This window comes from Nomascus leucogenys, chromosome 20 (assembly GCF_006542625.1).
Source record: "Nomascus leucogenys isolate Asia chromosome 20, Asia_NLE_v1, whole genome shotgun sequence".
Classification (NCBI taxonomy): Eukaryota; Metazoa; Chordata; class Mammalia; order Primates; family Hylobatidae; genus Nomascus; species Nomascus leucogenys.
The window spans coordinates 18,898,363-18,924,295 of record NC_044400.1 but is presented as its reverse complement, the minus strand read 5'-3'; the positions used below and the strand labels follow the sequence as shown (position 1 = coordinate 18,924,295).

Genomic DNA, 25,933 nt, shown 5'->3' with positions numbered 1-25,933 from the left:
TCCCCTCCGAGGCCGCAGCAAATAATTATTAGTGGGAGAAGAAACACCGTTTGACCTTCCATTGAGCATCCACATTCTCCCGTGACCTGTAAGTCAAACTTCCTTAAGAATATTCTACGGAAAACTAAGCATGGTGGCTCACACCTGGAATCCCAGCAACTTTGGAGGCTGAGGCAGCAGGACTGCTTCAGCCCAAGAGTTTGAGACCAGCCAGAGCAACATAGTGAGACCCTCTCTCTCTCTAACAAAAGAATCTTCTCCCTGTGCCCCTCCTCATAGAGTTGACCTGTCCAGAAAAGATCTTCAAGATCATGGAGTTGACTGATACTCACAATCATAGCAATGGCATTTGCATCACCTGGGGAAACTGTTTAACCATCCTATGGCCCAGTCTCAGCTGCCGGAGACTCTATGGAATTGTTCTGGGTTGAGGCCCAGGTGGGTTGTGAACCCCAATCCATCACAGCCCAATCCCTTGTCTTACAACTGAATGCTGTAAAGGGGAAGATGGCCACCTTTCCAGACCCAGACACTGCTCCAGAGGGCCCAGGAACAAGCTTCTAAGCCACAAAGGTTGTGGTTCTGCCTCCTCAGATATGCCTGTCAGGTCAATTAACACCTGAATCTTGCAATGGCTTAAATGCCAACAGCAGACCCCTGGCCAGACCATTTTCCTTTCACCCCACACCTGGCAATTTCTCTTCATTGCCATGCTGTGCTCGCTGTGCAGACAAAATCAATAAGGACAATATAGCTAAAAGGTTACCGTATAGCAGAGATCTCAGTAATGAAAGTGTATGTTTTTTTCCAGCAGGCCCGTTCCACTTCTTTCTTAACTATTTCCTCATTCCAAAACTACATTTTCTGTCACAGCCTATTTTCTCTCCATTTCACAAAGCATTAATAAGCCAAGTTCTAAAAAAAGAAAAGACAGTTTTTTAGCCTCAAGTGAATAAAAGTAAGGTCAAAGTGAATAAAAGTAAGGTCAAATTTCAAGGACTGATATCATCGTGATTTTGCTCTGTTCAAATTCATTTGTTTCTTAGACCAGGAAATAACTGATATGCCTGGTTAATGATCTGGAATGCCCCAAGTATTTGCTCAAGCTGCACACTTACTAAAGGGCAACGTCTTTTGGACGGTAGCCACAGAACCTCCTGACCTGAAACAATATTGGGTATTCAAAATAAAGGTTGGCTCTCTGCTGAGATGAGCTGGGGAAACAGCGGGTACATACATTGGCAATAACCAGCTCACCTGTAGTAAGAGAAGGTGCTTTTCCAGGGCACCATTTTATTCACAGGTTATATTTGTTTTAACAGAGAGACCCATATTCTGCTTTTACTTGGTAAGAACTCGGTTCAGGGTCAAAACGTCTAATAGGAAAAGTATTCGTGTCTGAGCACAGAATTTAGGTAGAAATTGAGAAAAAGAAAGTAGAGTCAGAACCCATTAAACCAGGGATTTTAAATTCCGGAGAAGAATGTACATATCTATTTAAACTCTTAGTGATGTTATTTAAAACTCTTCTATTCCTTTCAAAGTATTTAACATGACTTTGGATGTATGAGACAAATACTCTTTAGCTAGTGTGCCAGCCAGCAGGTGCTCTCGAATGAAACTGTTTTGAAAACTTCTGAATATCTGGGAAATATTTCTGTAGGATGTAAAATAAAAAAATTCACCTTATAGAATCATTTCAAAGAGAAAAGGAAGATTCATCTTGTTTGAAAGACATTATTTTTGACTGACCTGAATCTAAGCACACACTTTGGTTATGAGAAATTCCGCCTTCTGTATCTGAACTTATTACATGAACAGTGGATGACACTTAAAACAAAAGAGGAAGAAAGAAATCTGCTTCCTCAAGGAACAGTTTCAGCCCTTTAAATCTCAACACACAATAAAAATACTCCCATTGCCACCACCACCCACTTCAGCAGCTATTCGAAGTTCGTAACAATTCATAGAAAAGACCAATTGCTTAAAGCAGAATAAAAAACCCTTGAGACTTCTCAAGATTATAGGCCACAGACATAAATAAAAGCTCTCAATAAAAATCCTTCATAACCCTATTGTGTATTAAAATGTTATAAATAACTGTGCAAAGACTTAGACACTCTATCAACAAACAGAATTTTAGATTTCTTTTCCCAACCGGTGTGCACTCAGTCACTCAATGTACTCACTGCTGATCTACATATTTACAGTTGTTTACCATATTTTTTTAAGGCTAAAAAAAAAAAAAAAGGAAAAAAGAAAGGAAGAACTTTCTAAAGAACTTCTGTAAATTACAATCGAGCTCTCGTAAGAGTTCACTTCTCTTCGCTGATTAACTTCCAGGGTACTTACTGAAACAGCTGTTGTGTGTGTAAAAATCAGTATCGATGAATATAGCAGGTGCTGGAGTGAGACTTTGGGCTGTGAACTTCACTTCAACTCTATTTTAACCTTTTCAAAATGAGGGAAAAGGTTATGGTGAAATGAGTGGGTGTTGATGTACCTCATTGGTTCCTAGCACAGATCTATGGACAAGAGGAATCAAAATGATCTGTCAAACCTGGAAACAACAAAACCAAGCAGAGTACCAGCCCGCATCACTTGAACTCAGTAGATTTAAGGAGATGCCCATATAGGAGATTCTGTTGCAAGTCCCTCAGGTGATTCTGATAGTCAGGGCTGAGATGAACTAGTCAGGAACTTTCCAGTTCTTGAAAACCACAACACTTCAATTTTGCCTTGTGTGTACATATGTTCATTAAAATAAATCTATTATGTTAGAAATTTGGCAAATTTACATTTTATACTAAAGATATTGCTATTTAAAGGAGTTTTCTTTTAAAAAAGATATCTTTTATAATTGATAGTTTAATAATATAATTTTTCAACCCTAACTTTTCTCTCCAGTGTATTTAAATTTTGGGGTTTGCTTAAAGTATACTTAAATCATTACAAGGAAAGAAGGAAGTTATATGGCAGACACATCTGACAGCAATAACTTAAGCATACCCTAAGAATGACCCTAGGGTGTAAGAGGAACGTGTGTTTGGAGTTCCAAGCTTATGAATCCAGCAGTGGACAATCCAGGGATTCATTCCTTATCAATGAGGAACATCAGAACCCATGACCCATCCTGTGGAATGCAGGCTGGACAGGTGATCGAGTCCCTCTGTTTTAGGTTAGATGACAGTTTCCAGGTGGAGGTTGCTAGGGGGGAGGGTGCTAAGTGAAAATGCTATATAAACTGTACGCTTTTTGCAAGCAGTTGTGGTTCTCCTGTCCAGCCTGCAGCCACTGGACCACCCTGTACGTAAGTTCCCTCAATAAACCCTGTGTCTCCTCCACTGGCTCTGGGGGTCTTCTTTGGCTTCTCGAACATGGTGCTATCCCTACTGAAGTCAATAGGGGTCTGGCACAACAAAGGTAAAGTTCAAAGTCAAAAATTTCCTGCCACCTCTGATAAGAATTATAGTCTGTGGAATAATATCTCTGCCAGGCAAGTCCTGGGCTTCAGTGAGGAAGGTCTCAGGCCATGTCATGTGCTTTCCACATACCATAAAAGGAACTGGATATACATTTCATGATTGATAAACTTAGGGATAACTGGAAAAGGGTCTCTTTCCCCGTGCTTAATTACATCTAAGAGTATGTTTAAAGAATTATTTAAGGAAAAAGTAATTATGATGTTCAATTAGATCACTTTAAATGGAAATAACTTGGAAACATACTACATTGCTCTAGATGTAGACTAAGGTATCGATGACTGAAAAAAGACCATCTTTGGAAAGAATAGAGCTGGGCCCAGAAAACACAACAGCTCAGGGCTCTTTAAGAAGGTGGGATAAAGAGGTAGAGAGAACCAAAAACTTGGACATCACTGAAATTTTGCTGATCACTATACTTACCTCTCTATGCTCTCCACTGGGGCAATGACTCACCAAGCATTCCACTTTTATGGCAGTGTACCCAGCTAATTAAAAGGGTGCAAAGGATCTCGAGTGACCTAACATTGGTAATGTGTACCTTTGGGACAGCTATATAATTTCTCTGTGCCTCAGTTTCCTCTTCTGTAAAATAGGTGAAATTACAGTAACCCTTTCAAAGCATTTTATGAAAATTCAGTGAGTTCATACCTGTAGAATGATCAGCATAGTGACTGGTACACTGCAGGTGCTCAGTAAGTGTTAGATAGTATTAATTAGGTCAGATAAGTGGTCTATGCTATACCTCATGTAGTCCAGGCCTTATAGCATTGGGAAAAGTAGTGCCAAAATCCCAGAGTTCTAAGAGCAAGAGGAAACCCTTGAAATTATCGTTCTGTTCTAAGGGTTTCGCTTGGTTTAGCACATGTTTCAATCATTCTACATATGTAATCCCAGCACTTTGGGAGGTCGAGGCGGGCAGATCACGAGGTCAGGAGATCGAGACCATCACGGCCAACATGGTAAAACCCGTCTCTACTTAAATATAAAAAATTAGCCGAGCGTGGTGGCACACGACTGTAGGCCCAGCTACTTGGGAGGCTGAGGCAGGGGATTTGCTTGAACCCAGGAGGCGGAGGTTGCAGTGAGCCGAGATGGCGCCACTGCACTACAGTGTGGCGACAGAGCAAGACTTTGTCTCACACACACACACACACACAAAAAGCCATCACTTACAGACTAAGAGATTTCCCATAAAACTTGAAATTCTATCTTCTTGAAACATGTGGCCATCTTTCTGCACTGGTATGTTTCTGGGTTGTCTGAATCTGCTGCCACTGAACTGTGGCTGCTTCCCTTAGGGCAGACAGAGGCTCTCCAGCCTGCCATAAGCCCCACCAGTCCTTCCTGTTTCTCTGGCATTAAATCAGGTGTGGGTTGCTATGGCATGGCTTTCAGAAGCAAGGCTTTTGCCTAGTAATAAAAAACAAATGAAAAAAGTGCTCTGTATTTATTCCTTTATCAAAAGTGAAAAAATGGAATGTAATCCCCTAGAGGGTACCTGATTTTTCTCATATCTGGCCTACTTTAGCTATTTACATTAATTGGTGACTCTAAATTCCCTTCTTTCAAAATATGAAAAACAAAGAACCCAGAGACTTTAAGTGACCATCTGAGGCCATAAGTCTTGGTAGTGGCAGAAGTTGTATCCATGGTTGGGTCCTTTTCCCCCAGTTACTGTTTCCACTTGTCCATTCACCTTCTTTCTAAATTAGTTAGCTAATGTGATTCAATTCATATTCCATATAGAAAAGTAGGAACAAGAGGAAGCATGGCGGCTACAATGAAGTGCAGAAGGTAGCTAAGGACATAGGAGCCCTGTAAAGGGGGTAACCCTTCGTTAGTTCTGTGACTATTTGCATCTTACTCAGGCTGTCCATATTTAAATATTTTGGCAGATGAATGTGATGGAATGATGCCCCTCTCCAACGGGTTGCTCTATTTTCTTTATGCTTAATTGCCCCCTTTCATGTCTAATTGTAATTATTTTTTTCTAACATAAGTTCCCTAATTTACTTAATTAAATGAAATGATGGTGTGAGTGACACAAATATGAAACATGACACATATGAAATCCTAAAACACCTAGACAGAATGAGCTGGAAAGACAAAGCAGTGGGGACCCAGGAGGGGCTTTTCTTTCTTTGAGCTCCCTAAAGTTAATCTTTTCAGGTCTTCCATTCTCCCTAATGAAATGAGTCTATCCTAGGGGCATATGTCACCTTCCCTGCACATATGACAATATTTCTGTGACTCATGTGCTTGTCACTTCCTCAGGGGAAATGAGAATCGAACATTTTATAGCTTGTTAATGTATCTCAGTTTACTTTTATTTATTATTGGATTTTTAAAATATTTTGAGACAGTGACTTTGTGACCTGAGATTTTAGACTGTGCCTGCTTCCCACCACACCATCAAAATATTCCACAGATAACTGCTCAGTTTAATTTCATGTATTTCATTTGGAAAATCTGTGATTAATTTCTAGTTCTACCACTTGGCATTTGCGAGTTCATCCTCAAAAGATACCCACCACATCCCACTCCCTGAAGATTTGAGACTTCTACGAGCTCTGTCATAAAATGAGCCTCAAAATACCTCCTTTAGTGGCTGTTGGAAGAAAGAAATAAGATCCACATTGTGTAAGTGCTTTGCAAAATGTAAAGCACCAAGCATTGAGATCCATGTTCTATAAGTGCTTTGCAAACTGTAAAGCACCAAGCATATGTGCCCTGACAATGAAACATGGTCCCAGAACACTGGGAACACAAGATGCTCTGAGAAAGGCAGGCCATGGAACTCATGAGGAAGCTCATGACTCTCAAGTCCATTTCAAGAGACAAAAGAGACTAAAAGAGAAGTGGATTATTAAAAATAAGCCTGAGTTAGGAAGCAGAGTCTCCAGGGAGAACAGTGGGTTTCATGACACATTGCTTTGTGCCCTCAGAATGTGTTCAAGCTTCTATTTTGGCTTCTATTACATTGTTGAATATATATGATTATCTACCTGCCTTCCCTCTCCCCAGCATCCTATGAACTGAGCATTTCAGGAAAAGACCTGTGTCAGGCATCTTTGCATCTCTGGTACTTAGACCAATATCTTCTGGGTACTTCCAGCCTGTTAAGTTAACATGTGATACTCAGTGTGACAGAATAATACCTATCCTCAAAACATGTCCACATCCCAGTCCCTGAAATCGGAGAGCACATGTTACCTTATGTGGCAAAAGGGACTTTTGCAGATTTGATCAATTTAAGGATCTCAAGATGAGGAAATTATCCTGAATTATCCAGTTGGGCTCCGTATCATCACAGGGTCATTATAAGAGGGACCCTAGAGGAAAATGAGATGTGATGATGAAATCAGAGGTTGGAGAGATGGACTGGAAAGATAGAGGCGAGGGCCACAAGCTAAGGAATGCTCGATTCTCAAAAAAGCAAAGAAGCAATTTTCCCTGGAGGCCTCCAGAAAGAATGCATCCTGACCAATACTGTTATTTTGGACTTTTGACTTTCAGAATTATAGGAGAATAAATTGTGTTAAGCCACCAAGTTTGTTACAGCAGCAAGAGGAAACTAATACACTTAGATAAGAAAGTACATGAATAACTGGCATTCAAATGAATGAGTGAGCAAATGAATAGAGGAATAAATAGAAAGAGCTACAGATAGAAAGTGGAAAGGCCCAGGTTCAGGTCTCAGCATAGATAATAAGCAGACCTATCATTTAACTTGGGCCCTATCGTGTAATCTCTCTGGAAGTCCTCAGCATAAGAGCTAATGCTGTGGAATCAGACTGACCAGGGTTCAAAACCCTTCTAGGCTACTTCTTGGTTGTACATCCTCAGGCAAGCATTCACCTCTCTGAGCCTATGTCCACATCTGTAAGATAGGGATAGAGACAGCACCTCCTGCACAAAATTGCTGTGGAGACTGAATGAGCTACAGTCTAGTCACATTTGATGGGGCTCTGAACTTGGTACATTTGAAATTGTGGTCACATGAAAATGTTATTAATGTCACTTCATGCACAAAACTTGAAATCATGCAAATTCCCCAATTAAAAAAAGGTCAGGAATGGCAAAGCTGGTAAACTGTAAACCTCTGATTACCACATAGTGGGACCGTCTCAGTTGCTGAACAGAAAACACCCATTGTTCTTTGAGAGAATCCATGTTGAATTATGCAAGCTATAAATTACACAAGCAACAAATTATGAAAGGTCTTTGGGAACACACCCCCTGAACAAAATATGACTACCTTTAATGCATGCAAAGCAATTAGCAGGGGCCTGGAACACAGAAAGCTATTACTCTGCTATTATTATATTAGCTCAATGATAAAAGACTCAGAACAAACACCGCCACCACAGTGGAAAATGAAAGTAACTCCAGCTTTCCCAGGGGCCTAAGCTTTACACGGGCCTCTGGCTCCTTTCAGAGAAATCTTGCGAGTTGGAAAATCTGAGACAGGTGTGCTAATGACACCCCATATTATGAAGCAATAAATTTCCCGGCTCTTGCCTGAAACGCAGAATTTGGCTGCAGGGAGGTGTTAACTATGTGCTCCACTAGTATCACCATGCATACACCTTGCATAAACTATTTTGCTGCTATTAGCCTTATTTAGAATAATAGAATTTGTGAGATGAAGATCTCCCTGGGACTTAGCGCCACCCAGCATCACCTGCCCTTCTCTCTTTTCTCGTTTCTTGAATGCCCAGGGCACAAGGCTGTCCCTAGTGCATACGAGAAGTTCAGTGTTTGTTAAATTCACAGTGACCTTTACAGTTCATGTAACCCACCTCCCTCTCCCATTTTATAGATAAGGAGCCTGAGGCCAATTAAAGGAATGACTGAAACATCCCTATCATGTGACATTAATTCAAGTTAATGACTGTCTTCTCCCTAGAGGGAAGAGTTCATTTCCCAAAACGAACACACTGGGCTAAGGAGAGGTAATAGTTTTAAAACACATTTCTTAAAGCATATCTGTTTTTCTAAGCAGCTTCCAGTTTCACAAAATGAATGCTGCTGATGATGCTAAGTGTCTACAGCACAGATTTGGCTAATAACTGTGTAAGAGCTCAGAAGAGAATAAGCAAAAGAAAATATGAATCTGAATGAAAGAAATCCACCATGAAGAAATCAGATATAGCCCAAGAGTGACGCCTGATTATTTAGATTTAATGAAGCCAGGTGTTACGTGTGATGGGGAACAAATAATTTACTTCACAGATTCATATGACCCTTTTAGGCTGCATCGAACCATTCAATGCAGAAATGAGTCCCATTTTTTACTTATACCTCAACTTTGTACCAAAGCAGATATAATATCTACGAAGAATTCAGAGCTAGGAGGACTGAAATTTTTTTCCCTTTCTTTAGGTGGCCACATATCAGGAAATGCTGAGCATGCATTCCCTTTGTCATGACCGCCCTCTCAAGAAGAATCTAAGCCCTTTCCCTAGAAATTGATCTTAGTGATTTTTCCACTGTCTCTATGAAGCTAACTTTAAATTCTTCTGAGGTAGCTTAAGTCAACTCTTTGCATTATATTCACTGCACATGGGAAATAATTCTTACTACCTTCTTGAAGTAGCCCTGTGTAGATTTCAAGAGTCAACAATTTAGGATACGGCCTCTTAAGGTTAACTATGGCCAGATTTCTTAACTTACTTTGATACTTTTACTTGTAATAACATATTCCTCCCAATCCCTTTTCACAACCAGTTGGGTTGCAGAGCCCACAAATTCAGGTAAGCTAATGCCACATTATGGTAATCAGCTGGGTTCCTATGCTTGCTTTCTCAAACCCACTGGCTTTTTAGCTAGCAAAAACCTAGGGCTGCCCAGTGATGACCTCACATTTCCACCAATGTCCTTGCCTTTTAAAGCTTTTCATACATAATTGTGCAGTGGATGCTGGGTCTCTATTTGTGATTTGAAGTGATTTTCAGTAAAAGTCCTAAATTTATCTATATACAGTGTCTGTGCTGTTTCTATTTTATTTCCCCTTTCCACCATACCAGAGCCTTCTCATCTGTGTAGGCAACCTGGACCATACTCAGATTAGATGTCCTGCTTCCTGGCCTGGCAGCTTTGCTGGTGTTAAAGGACAGTGGGATAAGGGCTATCAGAAGAAGACAAAGGCCTGTTATTTCATTGACTGCTTACTCTCTTTGGATCTCTTTAGACTCCTTGTTGCCTGAGGTGCAAGGCCAGACCCAGGAGGACTGCATACACCCCAGACCCCATCCAGCTCTTCCCTGTACTCTCAGTCTCACGGTAACTTTTTATTTCCAGGTCATTACTTAATTATCTGGAGGTGCTTATTCTCCACAAGCCTGCTGTGAAGATTCACACCACTGCACCTTTACCTAGGTGTCCCTTCTACCTGGTATGCCTTTCACAGAGTTCTCTATTCCACAGGCCCACCTTAAATGACACACCTCTGGCAAGTATGTATTCCTCACCTCCTCAGCCAGGATGAGGCATTCTCTCTCCTGTGCTCCCAGAGAATGTTGTACACACCTCTCTTTTAGTCCTGGCCACAGAGTACTGCAATGCTTATACAAGTCTCTCTCATTCACCATAAACTTATTTTTTGCATCTTCCTAGAATCAAATCTACACTCTGTTTCACAGTAGGAGTTTATGAAATGAATGAATGGAATAAACGTGTATGATTCCTCAAAACAGAGGGGACTAGGTGGCTCTTAGCACTGGGGTCTGGAACACACCTCTTATTTATCTCTGGGTTAGAGAGGACAAACCTAGAGAAATACGAGAAAAACAAGCAGACCAGTACCCAGCCAAGAATAATAAACATGGTGTACCTGATAGACCATTATATTAACAGTTTCTTCTTTTTTCTGCTCTGGAGATCCTTGACTCTGCAATAGATTTCGTACTGTTTCTTCCATCCTGAGAATCAAAAATATGAAGAATTTCTTAAAGAAGGTTTCTAATTAACATGGATCCATTCAAGTTGTAGAAATCACTCTTCTATGCGTATTTCCCAAGCTTCAACCTGGAAATCTCTTTTCTCTCTCCTTAATCTTCTATTAATTATCTGTCATGAAGTCCTTTGCGACCATTCTTTTGGATACCTCTACATTCTCTTTCTCTACCATTCAGGTCCCCCTCTTTGTTCTTGGACATCTAAACTCATGCACCTATCTCCCAATATCCCTCTTCATTTCCAATCACTTCTTTTTAATTTGATACAGTGTCACTACATCAATCTTCCCAAAAAACCACTTTGATTTTTAAACACCAATTTTCAAAGTTAACACATATTATAGGAACGCATTCTTCCCATTAATCTACTGTCAGGTCTTTCTGTGATGGTCTTTCCATGACAGCACGTAAAGATTTACTTCATTCTTCTCAACTACAGTCATGCATTGCTTCATAACAGGAATACGTTCTGAGAAATGTTGAAATGCATCATTAGATGATTTTGTCATTGTGCAAACAGCATAGAGTGTACTTACATAAACCCAGATGGGATAGCCTACTACACAACTAGGCTATATGGTATTGCCTATTGCTCCTAGGCTACAAACCTGTATAACATGTTAATGTCCTTAGCACTGTAGAAAAATTATAAAACAATAGTATTTGTGTATCTAAACATACCTAAATATTTTTTTTACATTATTTTATTAAAAATGAAGGCACAAACAAACACATTAGACTAGGCCTACGCAGGGTCAGGGTCATCAGGACGTCACCAGCCAACAGAAGTTTTTTGGCTCCATTATAGTTTTAAGAGACCACAGTTTTGCATCCAGTCCACAGTTGACCAAATATCATTATGTGCACATGAATGTGCTTCCTAGTATGTCATGTTGAGAATGTAAGTTACTTAAGCATTCCCCTACTTATGAAATTTAAGTTACTCCAAAATTTTTGTTATTTCAAACAATCAACATCTTTACATATACCTCTTTATACACATGTATAAGTGTTTATACAAATTATAATATATATTACATGTTATAATCCTGTTTTGTTTTAAATGTGTACCTCAGTGATTCCCCATTACCCCAAAGTAAAGAGTAAAGGAAACACACCTATTCCCATTTCCAGACATTTGCTTATGCTGGTGATACTTCTTAGAATGCCACCTCCATTTCATCTTCCTATATTTCATCCCTCTTTCCAAATTTACCTTAAGTTTCACTTCCTAAGATATCTCCTCATTGATCTCCTGCTTCTTTGAATTCTTATAGCCCTATACTTCAAACTATTTACTCTATCACTTAAAAATCCTTCACTTTAATGCTCAAATATTTTGTATATGCAGGTCTTATCTTCTACAATAAATGACAACATTTGGTATAGAACTATGCCATGTATTTCTAATGTATCTCTCTCAATTGTAGATAAAACACATACTCACTAGACATTATTTTATATGAATTCTTTGCTAATTCATTTTTTAAAGTGTGAAGCAGTTACTCTATGCCAGACACTCACGCTGTATGTTCAGACTGTGTCTGGATGACCTCATCATTGGGGCCCACCATGAAGATTCATAGACCCAAACTCTGGGAGCAAAAAGCCTGAACTCAATGCCGTGAACACGATGCTCTCCGTCCAGAACCTGAACTGGTTATCTTTTCCAGGCCCACCTTGAAGCATGTATTTTAGTGACTCAGTAGGACACTGGTTGAAGAGAACTGTGAAGAAAAGCAGGCTGATCCAGCTTCTCCCTCTTACTAAGCACTTCTTGTATGACAAATTAAGGGCTCTAGGAGACCAGTGAATCCGCTGATGTGGGAAGCCCATTGCAGTAAGCGGGATAGGACAGTTCAAAATGTCACCTTTCTAATATGGCACGTAACTACTCAGCAGCAGAGTGAGGAAACTGTAGACAACTGGGACAGGCCAGACCTAGATTATTAATTGGAGAAATTCTGCCATTCCAGAGGATGGCACAAGGACTCATTTGGGTTTTCAGGAAGATGGTTGGCGCTGGTTATGAGTACTCTAAAAATGATTTGCGACCACATACTTATACAAGCCACCTCTGCATGTATCCAGCTGAGAGAGCAGAAGCTGTTCCGTATATTTTCACAAATCTTATGTTATTAATAATAACTCAATTTAATAGTACTTTTAACTTGCCAAAGAACTGTCTCATCTGTTCATCATTATAATTTACTTTTAAAAAATCATTCTATCTATTTGGTAGATGAGAAATCTAAGGCATAGAAAGGTTAGATGGCTTGCTTAAGAGATCATGGTTAGCTGGATAGGGAGTTTGGATGAAATCATTTTTACTGACTCTAAATACAACAGCCTGTTTCTACTTGACCTTACTGACATTCAGGAAAATGGTTTTAAATAAGTAAGAGTCTTAACTCCTAACTAGGAGTTACCTTGGCGAACAACTTTGGTTGATGGACCCAAGAAGGCAACAATACCATTTCTGACCTGGGGAGAGCATGAGAAAAACTAAGCTTATGTGAGAAAAAAAAATCGGTGCAAAGAAGTCACAAATTTTGAAATAGTAAGTGATCAGAACCAATTGCTAATACTTGATTTCATTTTATGTAAACAAGCTCTTGAGTGGTATCAGATTTTCCATCATGTTTGCCGAACTATCATAAACAAGGAAGTAATGACAGTGGTCTTAAGACTTGCCCAAGATCACTCAGCTTGTTCCTGGCAGATAAAGGCCTGGTATCCTGGTTTTCTAAATATTAGTCTACTTTCTTCCCACCTTAGCACAGAAGCCGGATGTCTTCTTTTAATCCTTATTGCATTCATTTTTAAACATCTGACTTAAAAGTGGCCAAATAGAACTCGGTTAAAATGAAATCATATTATTTTTTACTAAGTTAAAACACAACCCTGTCTCAATGGGTATCTTGCTAAATTATCTCTTCTGTATAATTACAAGCTCTAGACACAAGTTGCTGGATCAAAAAGAAAAATATCTATTCACCTTTCCCCCATTTTTCTTGGATTTATACTTAAAAAATAGGAGAAAGTGGGGGTGGACAGGAAATTGTTAAAACAATCTTGAGCAGTTCATAACCCTTAGTAATACGGTAAACACTTTTCTGGCACTACTTTATGATTAATCAAAACCAATTACATTTCCCACCTACATCTTGGAACAGAGTCACAGGGCCCCAGCCTAACCCTTGGTAAAAAATCAAGTTGTCCTATCTTTTTATAACCTCTGTGAATCATGTCACAGAGAAAATGTTTTAAACCTGATAAGAATATGCCATTATTTACTCTCTGATGACACCTTTACAAAAAAAAATCTCATTCAACAAACTTCTCTATTTTCCCAAAAATCAAAGACTAAAGCATCATCCATTGTTGTTTGATGCCCAATTACATTTTGCTTCATTTTATTATTTTGACAGCTAATGAATGAAAGTTTGCATTACTAGCCAGCACATAGTACAGTTCCACCATCTGTCTTCCCAATATGATTAAGAAATAAGCCAATTCCTCCCTCTCCCTCTAGTTCAGGCTTGGGCAGAGTTTTGTGTGTTTTGTTTGCTTGTTTATTAAATAGCTGGTTGCAATTTATCCTTAAATACTCACCTTAATTCATGTCTTCTAGCTCTTCATCTCCTTCCCCCACCTGAAACTAAGACCCCTTTTTCCCCTAAATATTGGTCAAGTAGCTGCTATAACTAAAAATATAGAAACCAAAATTATACTTGAGTTGTAATAAATTCTAATGTACATCAAGTGAACTATTTTTAAAAAGTTAACTTCTAGGACAGCCAGAGGAAACAAACTAAATACATATGCAAACAGTATGTCTCAGGTAACATTAGGTATAAATGCAGGCATTTTATTTTATTAAAATAGATTCCATTTTTTAAGGTACACATTATGTAATCAATAAATTCTTATTATAGTGTTTCCTCTGGGAGAAGCAAAAACCTTGCTTAAGAAGGGCACTAAGTTAAAATTAGGGAAATCGCATATTAAAATTAATGCATGAGAAGAGTAACAATTCAAAAGCACCAAAGAGCAGGATCAGGGAGCCATTTTAACTAAATTCTCTCCCAGTTCCCAGGGGACCACCTTTGTCATTGACCTCCTTTTAAAGTGTGGACCACTGGGGTACTTGTCACTGGATGCTTCCAGTGTCTCAAGAGCTGGTCCGTCTAGACACCAAAGGAAGATCCTTCTGAAAGAAAATGTTAAAACACGGTAGTGTTCTGAACTTTTTCATGGTAAGACAACACTTGATAATATCAAAGGCCTTCTTTGTAATCAGAGAATATGGATTGGACTTTGAAGACCCGGACTTATTCAATAATGAAAGCACTGTTGGAAAATATGGCTCCAAGCTACATTAGAAGCTGATTATTCCAACACGTAAATGACTGTGGGCTTTTTCACATGCCTTCCCTCCAACCCCAACCCAAAATCTAGCCCTCTGTTTTGATTAATGACACTCTAGGAACTGATCCAATTATTACACAAATTGTTCTTTTTGACCCCTATATTCAGATATTCAATTGAGACTAACTTCATTTTTGACAGAAATAGAAAAGAACAGAAAACAAGAAGCCACTCAAGAAGTCATTCTCCCCAACTCACACTGATAACTGATAGGGCTCATTCAACTGAAGGCTGAACCAAATTAAATTTTGTTTTTAGAAAATATTTTAACATGTTTACTTGCTGATTAATCAAATGCCAACTTAATCATGAAATTAACCATGAAATTATTCAATATTCCTTAATATTCTTCTAGTCAGGTGAGAGGCTGCAAGAAGTGCCCGCCACATTCCCTTTGATTCTCCCATACCATGAAGTTTGTCAAGAGCTGCTGCTGAAACTTGCAAATTGCTTTTCCTTGTGTTTCACTGTATTTGACTCCCAATCTTCTCACTTTGAGAAATTGTGTCAACTTAAGAAGGGGGACCATGACTGAACTTCATTTAATGACAGGAAGAAAGAGGCTGCAGTTAAATTAGAAAGAGGCAGGGGGAATGGGGTCCCTGAAGCAACCCTTCTTCACCCTAGGCATCCCTCCTAGGAAACCTGACACAACACAGCCCCATGTAGAGAACAATGTTCATCTTCTAGAGCCAATGGCAACAAAGAGGACCAGCATACTTCCAATATTGGCTGCAAAAGGAGGAATACTTGCAATAAAATACTAGCTCCCTCATATTGGATGCCTATATAGTAGGGTTAAATATCAACGCATACTTCACTTTGGATGTTCAAGACAAACAAAATTCATTTATTTGTATATAACCAAACTAGTCTGTTCCTTGAATCTCCACAATATGACTAGCATTAATTCTTGTCCAAAACCCTAGTTTAAATCCTAACCCTAGTCTCTTATGATGAATTTCTAAAATTTTTAAATTTTTTAATTTTAAAAATCCAAAACAGGTATCCATCAACATACAACTATCCTATGTATTTCCTACAGTGGAATATATACCAGCAATCAAAAGGAATAACTGATGTATGCAGCAACATTGAAGAATTTCACAAACTATGCTAAGTTAAAGAAGCCACACACAAAAGACAAAATACTATATGATATAATTTATATGAAATTCTAGTATAGGCAAAATTAATCTATGGTGGAAAATTTAAGAATAGCAATTGCCTTGGGTGGTGGCAGGGATTGACTGGTAAGGATATAAAGGAACTTCCTGGGGTAAGAGTGATGTTCTGTAACTCTATAGGGATTTGGACTGTACAGGGTATATGCATTTGTTGGAATTCAGCCAATGCTACGTTTAAGATTTATGTATTTCATTGTATGTAAATTTTATCAAGAAAAGAGAACTGTAAACACATATGGAACTCCAGTTATTGATATATATGTACACCTTGGGAATATGCCTTTGACTTACTTTTTTTTTTTTTTTTTTTTTTGAGACAGGGTCTCACTCTGTCACCTGGGCTGGAAGGTTGCAGTGGTGCAATCTCGACTCACTGCAACGTTTGCTTCCCAGGTTCAAGTGATTGTTCAGCCTCAGCCTCTAGTTAGCTGGAACTACAGGCATGAGCCATCAATGCCTGGCTAAATTTTGTATTTTTTGGAGAGACAGGGTTTTGCCATGTTTCCCAGACTGGCCTGGAACTCCTGATCTTCATGTCTCAGCCTCCCAAAGTGCTGGGATTACAGTAGACTTACTTTGAAATGCATCAAAAATATTTCATTTCAATTATTTAAAAATGCATATATTGAGGTTCCATGAGAATAAGGAACTCATTCAAGATGATACTCCCAGTAATAGTAGAGTTGGTATTGGAACTGTTTGACTCCAAACTTGTAATCTATTTCTACTGTGCCACATCAGCATTCACTCAAATATTTAAACCACCCTGGCGTTTACTTGGCTGGGTATCAACATTTTCTGCTATACTGTTATCACGTGGTAACATCTGGATTGATGGGTTCTTGTTACTTGCAAATGCTGTACAGTTAAGCCCTCCGTAAATCTGTGAGTTCTGCATCTGTGGATTCGACCAATTGTAGACTGAAAATATTCAGGAAAAAAAAACTGCACAAAGTTCCAAAAAGCAAACCTTGAATTTGCCATGCACTGAGCACTACATTGAATCCACATGAATGAAGTGAAGTGTAGGCATCGTATTAGGTATTAAAAGTAATCTTGAGATGATTCAAAGCATACAGGATGATGTGTGTAGATTATATGAAAATATAGTATTATGCCATTTTACATAAGAAAGCTGAGCATCCCCAGATTCTGGTATCTGAGGAGGAGTCCTGGAATGGATCCCCCATGGAAACTGAGGGATGACTGTACTTGCATTAGTCAATCTTTTCTCCCAATTAGATCAAAATTCTAGATCCAGGCTTTAGGCACAGTAATACAGTAGTCTTCTTAGCCATGGGGTATATGTTCCAAGATCCCCCCAGTGAATGTCTAAAACCTTGGATACTACAAAGCCCTATATATACTTTCCTTTTCCTATACATGCATGTCTATGATAAAGTTTAATGTACAAATTAGGTACAGTAAGAGATTAAAAATAACAACTAATAACCAAATAGAATAATTATGACAACACACTGTAATAAAAGTTATGCAAATGTGGTCTCTCCCTCTCTCTCAAAATATCTTATTGTACAGTCCTCACCAATTTTTAACTGGTTGAACTTCAGGTAACTAAAACTGTAGAAAGTGAAACCTCAGAAAAGGGGAAACTACTGTGCATTATAACAACTGTTATTTACCTGTTGAAGCATTTAAGACCAGCTATTCATGGAAATATACGTCCTGCCCACTGGGTACTCTCAATTCCACCCAAATGCCACAGAAAACACAGAGCCAAGCCTTGACCTGTCCTTTCCCTAAAGAAACCCTCCCTTCATGTTTTCTTAACACTCTGAGCTCTCCTCTTGAGGTCACTGACTCCTCCTTGTTGTTTATGCTATCCATAGGAATTATGCAAAGCTTAGTTACTGGGTAGATATTTGATAAATTCTTTGTGGAGTGAATGATTGAACCTAATAGATTTTTTACACTTGTTCATTCCCTGCATCTTTACATTTTCACTTCCCATAGACCTATGTATGCATGTGACTAGTCAAAGAGAAGTAGTTACAGGGAGGAATGCCAGCAAGACTGAAGGGGCTATGTCTTCACATGCAGCTAAGATGCAAGTCCCCTGGTCAGACGTAAAACAAACCAAATATCTAACTGTTCTTTTTGTTACGTTGAATGTCCATATGCTTCAACTCAGCTAATTAGCTATGGTGTTTAGAACATTACCTTAATGAGGAAAGGTTCTAGATTTAATCCCTAACTTACCACTATCAGGCTCCTGGCAGACTAATCTCTGCCAAGACCGCCCACTGCTCTCCTACCTGGGAGAGAGAAGATAGGACAATTACCTTAATGAAGAACATATTTTGCATTGCCTCCCATTTAATTTGCTTTTAAGTTTCTGTTTCTCATTCTAGTTCCATTGCCTTCCTCAACAAACTATCCTACCTTCCCATTTTAATTGCAATGCAAAGCTTCCCTCAGGTCTGGGAGTCTAAAGGAAAGCTGACTAATTTTCAATTCCAAGAGCAAACTGTTAATGTGGAAAATGCTGGTTTAGAACTGGGTTCTGCCCAACTGCACCACTTGTTTTCTTAGAAACGAGAATTTCCTCCCTTAGAAGCTAGCATATCTAAGCACATAAGCAGGAACAATCCCCAGGTTGGTTGTGACTCGGATGCTCTTAACCCAATCTCTGCTTATCCTCGCTGCAATAGTTAGGAACAGTAAATCTACAGTGAACATAACTGAAAACTGCACTGAAACAGAAACTTACTCGGGATAAATGTTGGAGGACTGGAGTTTCTTCTTTCCTAGATGATATATATTTTTAATTCAGCACAAATTTTGCAAGAATAACACCTCTGCACAGAAACCACAGTGCTCTAATTCACTCATGAGGATGCAAGAGCATTCATAAACAGATCAAAAGATGTTAGTCCAATTTGAATTACTGCATCATATTCACTCCAGGGCCATCTCTATGTGAAGAGAAAGTGACATAAATTTTCTCCTAGGCAAGCTTGCACTGATCCTGCATGGGGAGCTCACTGCATGGAGAGAGGCCAATTGGGAGAGGGCAGGGAAGCAGAGATGGGCATTCAGAGAAGTCCCATTTTGCACATGGAGTAGAAGGGACTCCCCTGAATGTTAGCAAACAAATCTCAAGTGTTTTTGCTCAACAGTGGCAGAATACAAAATTGCATTTATGGATTCATGTATTTGTAGAGTTCACATTCATCCACAAAGAGAAGGGGAGGGAGAAAGAATATGTCACATGTCAAGTAAATTCCACAAAGGAGAAATACACCTCACTGGCTTTTGCTTGCCTGGTTAACAGTTTGAAGTCAGGATTGACACTATATCCAGATAATGCACAACAGGTCTACAAAATGGGTTTTTTCCCTAAATAGAGCCAGGTTTTAAATTAATGTAATAATTATAATTATTTATCAGGGGAACCAGCCCACAATATTTCAGCATAGGTTCTTTTCTATTTTCCCTAAGTGCTGGCTGGTCTGAGAAATAAAGAGAGTACAAAGAGAGAAATTTTACAGCTGGGCCTCTGGGGGTGACATCACATGTCGGCAGCTTCCGTGATGCCCACCTGAGCTGCAAAACCAGCAAGTTTTTATTAGGGATTTCAAAAGGGGAGAGGGTGTACAAATAGGGAGTGGGTCACAGAGATCACATGCTTCATAGGGCAATAAAAGATTGCAAGGCAAATGGCAGAGAAAGATCACAAGGCCAGGGAGAAATCAGAATTAATGATGAGGTTCCATGTCCTGCTGGGCACATATTGTCATTGATAAACCTCTTAACAGGAAACAGTGTTCTAGAGCAGACAACCGGTCTGGCTAGAATTCGCCAGGCTGGAATTTCCTAATCCTAGCAAGCCTGAGGGCACTGCAGGAGACCAGGGCGTATTTCATCCCTTATCTTCAACTGCATAAGACAGACACTCCCAGAGTGGCCATTTAGATAAGACAGACACTCCCAGAGTGGCCATTTAGAGGCCTCCCCCTGGGAATGCATTCCTTTCCCAAGGTTATTCCTTGCTGGGAAAAGAATGTAGTGATATTTCTCCTATTCCCTTTCTGCAAGAAGAGAAATATGACTCTGTTCTGCTCGGCCCCGCAGGCAGTCAGACCTTAATGGTTATCTCCGTTGTTCCCTGAAAATCACTGTTATCCTGTTCTTTTTTGGGATGCCCAGATTTCATATTGTTCAAACACACGTTTTACAAACAATTTGTGCAGTTAACACAATCATCACAGGGTCCTGAGGCAACATACATCCTCAGCTTATGAAGATGACGGGATTAAGAGATTAAAGACAGGCATAGGAAATTATAAGAGTATTGATTGGGGAAGTGATAAATGTCCATGAAATCTTCACAATTTATGTTCAGAGACTGCCATAAAGACAGGCGTAAAAAATTATAAAAGTATTAATTTGGGGAACTGATAAATGTCCATGAAATCTTCACAATTTATGTTCTTCTGCCGCGGCTTCAGCCGGGCCCTCTGTTCGGGGTCCCTGACTTCCCACAACAATTATTATTGTGATTAATTTTATTAATACATAGTCAATAGCTAATATTATTTCCCATGTTCAGTCTCATGAGCTTATCTACTCAACTTCAGAGGCTATCCTTGTCAAATGTGCCCTTAAAAAGGTCTTCCAAATAATAAAATTCCACAAATACATTCAGCATTAGGTCTGCTTTTTATTTTCTTGAGTAATCTGAAGCACAAACATTCTCTGATACTGCTCAAAAAGGACTCTGAATTGCCAAGACAGCTAATTTAAAAATAAATCTATTATTTTGGGGATAGATGTTTACAGCTCAGTGTTCAAATCCTGGGAGACCATGAAGATAACAGATGGCTGAATTTATTATTGGCCTCCCATATTTATCTTTATTGGCCACTGTGTTTAGGAATAATGAAAATACTTTAATTTATAGTGAGGATACACCTTAAATTCTAATTAGAGGCAGTTCTCTTCTAGAAAACTAATGTAATAACAACCTGGAGCCTCTTTTCCCCCATTTGATAAAGATTAGTATTTTACAATTTTACCTTGGTGAAAGAAAAATAAAATGTGGTCTGGACCATCAAAATTTCTTCTCTTCGCTAGTCACGGTAGCTCACACTAGTAATCTCAGCACTTTGGGAGGCTGAGGCAGGAGGTTCACTTGAGCTCAGGAGTTCAGGAACAGCCTGAGCAATATGATGAAATTCTGTCTCTACAAAAAATAAAAAAAAAAATATCTGGGTGTGGTGGCAAAGGCCTATAGTCCCAGCTACTTGGGAGGCTGAGGTGGGAGGATTGCTTGGACTCAGGAGGTCGAGGTTGCAGTGAGCCGAGATTACACTACTGCACTCCAGCCCGGGTGACAGAGTGAGACTCTGTCTCAAACAAAAAGAAAAACAAACAAAAACACACAAACAAAAAAAGATTTCTTCTCTTAATATGCACCATGCTTTTAAAAGTTTGAATCTAATGTTAGGTATGCCAAATGCAGTTCACTTTGCATTTCACATAAGCTATATAATTCTCCACAGTTGTAACTGGCTCTTCATCAGATGGTTACAATCCCTAGAACACTTACCAAACAGGCCACATGCTGTCTGTCATACTTCAAGATCTGTTTGGGAGTTTGACTCAGAGAAAATTAAGAATTGAATGAATTGACTGAACTTGATTCTCACTGGCAAACTCATTTTGAATCTGATTCCCATTTTCTACATCTGACACAGTTTTTATTTTTTGTTTTTTTTTGTACGTTGACACATGTTTAGTCATTAAAGCTTGCAGAGGTCAAACTAACAGTCACACTGGATCTGAATAATGTCCAAAGCTGCACAGTAAGTAGCTGGTGTTAATCTGTTGCTAACTTTTTTGATGGGGGTGTAAAAGAAAGGCAAGAAAATCTAATTGGCTGTACTTGGGATAAAATTATAGTGTTACATTTTCTGGACAAGAAGGTGGAACAGTGGCAAAGAGATGCTTTAAGAACCCACAGTACTGGCCCATCTAGCCACACGGATGCCAACAGCACATTCTTCACTGGGCCTGCTACTTAATTTGCATGCTTCTTGTGACACTTGTTCCATGATATTTCAGAGTAGCTTCTCTTAAAGAAGCAGATATTGTAAACCACAGCACATCCAGAAAAGTCATGCTACCAAATCCTCTTTCAGCCTCAACTCTTGGGGACACAATACGGTCAGTGTAACCTCAGGCCCTGTGCTCCCTAAGGGGCGTAGGTGAAGCTCAGTGGAGACACTCTCACCACTATGCAACTTAGGACAGTTCACATTTCCTGAGCCTCAGTTACCTGTAAAATGAATAAATCCTCCTAGTCCTACTTACTTCAGAGAGACGTTATGAGGATGCAATAAGACAAAATAAAAAATGCTATATATGTTGATACCTGTTTTTATTATGGTTTTAAAGATCCAGGCTATCTGAATTGTAAACCTTTCGGTGCTGATGTGAGAAGGGCAGAAAATTGGCTTCTTGGAAGCACCATCCAATCAAGTTAACACTTTATGAAGGCCCCTACCTGCTTTGTCTCTTTTTGAGAAAGTTCAAGGGGTAAAGCACCTCTCTCCAAGTTTCAGCTAGTAATTGGTTTAGAGAATAATCTATTATGCTAGTTGGGATTGGGTAGGTTATGCTGGAGTAACAACCCCAATCTCTCAGTGACTGACTTGCTGGATTTCTTATTGACATAAAGTCTGGGCAACTTCGGATCTGAGCAGCAGGGTAGCCACTTTTCTTCCATGGGTAGGGGGGTCTATGTCCTGGTTTCCCAGGACAGTTCAGCTCAAGCTTACTGTCCTGGCAAAATTATTAACAACACCCCTTTCAGTCCAAAAATCGTCCTGATTTGGATGATAAAGATTATAATCTTCCTATCAATGGAATGACTCAAATATTTAGCCTGCCCCACTCTCTCAATATGAAGTTTTCTCTATGGACAGGAAAAGATAAACTGGAGAATGTAGTATGGATTTTCACTGCCTCATTCGAGAGCTGTCACTTCAGTTTAAGGGCCACTGGCCAGGACTAGTCACGTGGCCCAACTCACTGCTAGAGTAGCCGGTAAACTTAGTCTTCTGAGCGCCCAGGAAAGAGAAGAGAACCAGATATTGGTGCTAATATGCTGTCTTCTATGTGTGCATTGTGAGGACTGAAGATATATATGGGACTACTACTCAGTGACTGGCTGCCCAGCCTCGCTAACTTTTCAATTGTGCCCAGGTGACTCAGGGCTGAAATTCAAGTAGGGCAAGTAAGTGTTGCTCTTGGTGGCCTTTTCCCATTGGGTGTTACTTTTTTCCTCCATTGGTTGACTGAGCTGTCACTATTGAGGCTCTTCTCTCACCTCCCAGCTAGATATTGATTGTCACTCTCCTTTCCCTCATGCCAAATTGATCGCCAGCCTACACAATTAGTTTCCCTGAGATCTCTGAATTGTCCACAAATGCATTCCCTCTGGTCCGGAAATCTACAAACAGATACCTTCAAAGTCTGTTTTTTTTTGAAAAATACACTATCAAGCCTTCAGTAAGACAGTTAGTAGACATGATTTTGATGCAGGCTATTTTATGGCAAACATCTATAAACATGGAAAAGCAGCCTGTACTTGCAAAAAACTTTATAACCTTCCAAGATTCACTGGCAAGGAAAATGGAAGAGGTGACTTCTGTTCTGGTTTCTTGGTGGTGTTGGTAAAAGGATACTTCTAATGTTTCATTACTTTTACCCAATATTTATTGTTTAAAATATGCAACTCAAGACACCTCAATAAGTAGCATGCTTGATCTTTAGGAACACTGGAGTACGAAAGTCTGTCTAGATATTTAATAGGTCAAACTAAAAACTGGGGGAAAAAAAGTCAATTTAAAAGGCTGCCTCTATGTTAGATTGAAAACAAAACAAAACAAAACAAAAATGAGCCCTGAGAGTAATATGATTTACACTGGGATCTCATCAGTGTGGATTTTGCCAATCATCAAAGTCATCTGGTATTCGGATAGAAATTTTTCTGCCAGCAGCTATGAGAAAAATGAGATTCCTTCCCTTCTCCCCTTGCCTATCCAAACATCATGCATTCTCCAGGTTTCAGGTTAAGTCCCATCTCCTGTATTCCTGATAACTGTGGCCCACTGGAGTGTCTCCTTAGTCCTGAAATATGTTTTCCCCGGAACATTTGCAGGAAGTCACTGAGGACTCTTGTTAAAAGTCTAGATTCCTAGGTCCACTTGAGACCTAGTAAGTCCAAATCTCTGAGAGCAGAGGCCAGGAATCTGTGTTTTAAATAAGAATATTCTTGGACATGAACTATGAGAAACTCCATTCTAATGTCCTCCTAACTTACTCATAGACTACCCTGGCATGGTTACATATGAACAAAACAATTTCATGTATGGGTTTCTTAGTTCAACAACTATTTTATAAGCTCATTAGGGACTCCTATGCGTATCTCAAGTTTTTTCCTACTACCTACATCACACAGTAGGTTAACCGTTTATCTTGTGCAGATGGAAATTCCCTAAATTACGGAGCTATATATTGATTTACCTCATTTGAGGCATATTAGATGCTGAAAAATAAAAGGAAAAGATGAATCTAATTTTACTTCCAATGGTGGAAAGCTTAAAAATAACACCTTACGTAATGTGAATGATTGCTTCCTAATGTATTCATTCATTCATGTATCCCCTCATCCATTTATCTGTTCCTCTCTTTGATAATCATCTGTCGAATGCCTATGATATGCTTTGTGTTATAACAAGTAACTTGAATGAAGAAAAACTGCCAACTGTAGGAGACAGGCAGACCAACAATGACCCCACAATGTATTAAGAGCCAGAAGAGGATGCCAGGGGCATGAAGAGAGCTGAGCATCAATGGAGGCTCTCTGGAGATGCTGATGTACTGAAGTTTTGAAAAATGAATTGGACTTTGCTTGATGGAAAGGGAATTTTCAAACATAACTAATGATCTTATTTGCAAATTTTAACTTGCTTATTATGATTTTCTTCATAAGAAATATGCTTTAAGTATGTGTAAAATAGTCTCTCTCTACTGAAAGTAAGAGCACTTCATTTTAGTTTGGTATACATGCTGGCATTTTAATCAAACACAAAGCATTATAGATCACTGTCAGCACACCTACTTAAGTTTCTCCCAATGGAATTACATGCATTTAAAGTTATGTTCACTGCTACATACATCCTACATCTCAAACAATATCAACCAGGCTTCAAGATAATGCTCCTCCAATGTGTACATACGTATTTTGCAGCCCCTATCTCATTTTAATCCATGTATTTGTGCATGTATTCCCAACATTTTTGGATGCTCAGGTTTCCTTTAGTGTTTGGAATATGTTCTTCTTGACCTTGGATGTCTATAAGGAAATAAAGAATAACCACATCAGAATATCTGTTGCTAAGAAAGAACTGCTATGATAAAGCCAATACCAATAACCGCAACTTTCCCCAACCAAAAGGTTGACATGAAACAAAAGTCAAGAGTCTTCAAGTATTTTTTATCATGGAATACAAGCTTTTATACAGCATTTTTATTGTACATTCCTGATGAATGAAAAGGATTTTGGAAATACAGTAACTTTAGGCCAAAATAGTGTCCATTTATTCTTAAATTGTCAATGGTACAAAAAAGAAAAAAGCAAGGATACTTGAGGGGAAAGGGCAGAGAATCTATATACTGAAACTAATTTAAAAAAAATTTTCTTTGATATTTAAAAGCAATAGAAAAAGAAACACAATTCTCAGATAATAGTATAAAATAAAAAATAAGGAAAACTAAGCATTGATAAACACCAAATTCCCAAGTGATAGGATTTTTAAGATATAAAGAATGAGTGATAATA

At 39.0% G+C, this 25,933-nt stretch overlaps 1 protein-coding gene across 1 annotated transcript in view; it reads right to left on the bottom strand.

Annotated features, from left to right (window-relative positions):
- NCKAP5 (NCK associated protein 5) overlaps window positions 1-25,933 on the bottom strand; it is a 990,316-nt gene that overhangs the window by 310,094 nt on the left and 654,289 nt on the right. The window contains exon 6 of the mRNA XM_003267587.3: window positions 10,321-10,408. Within this exon, the coding sequence (XP_003267635.2) occupies window positions 10,321-10,408 (88 nt within the window). The remainder of the gene's footprint in view (window positions 1-10,320; window positions 10,409-25,933) is intronic.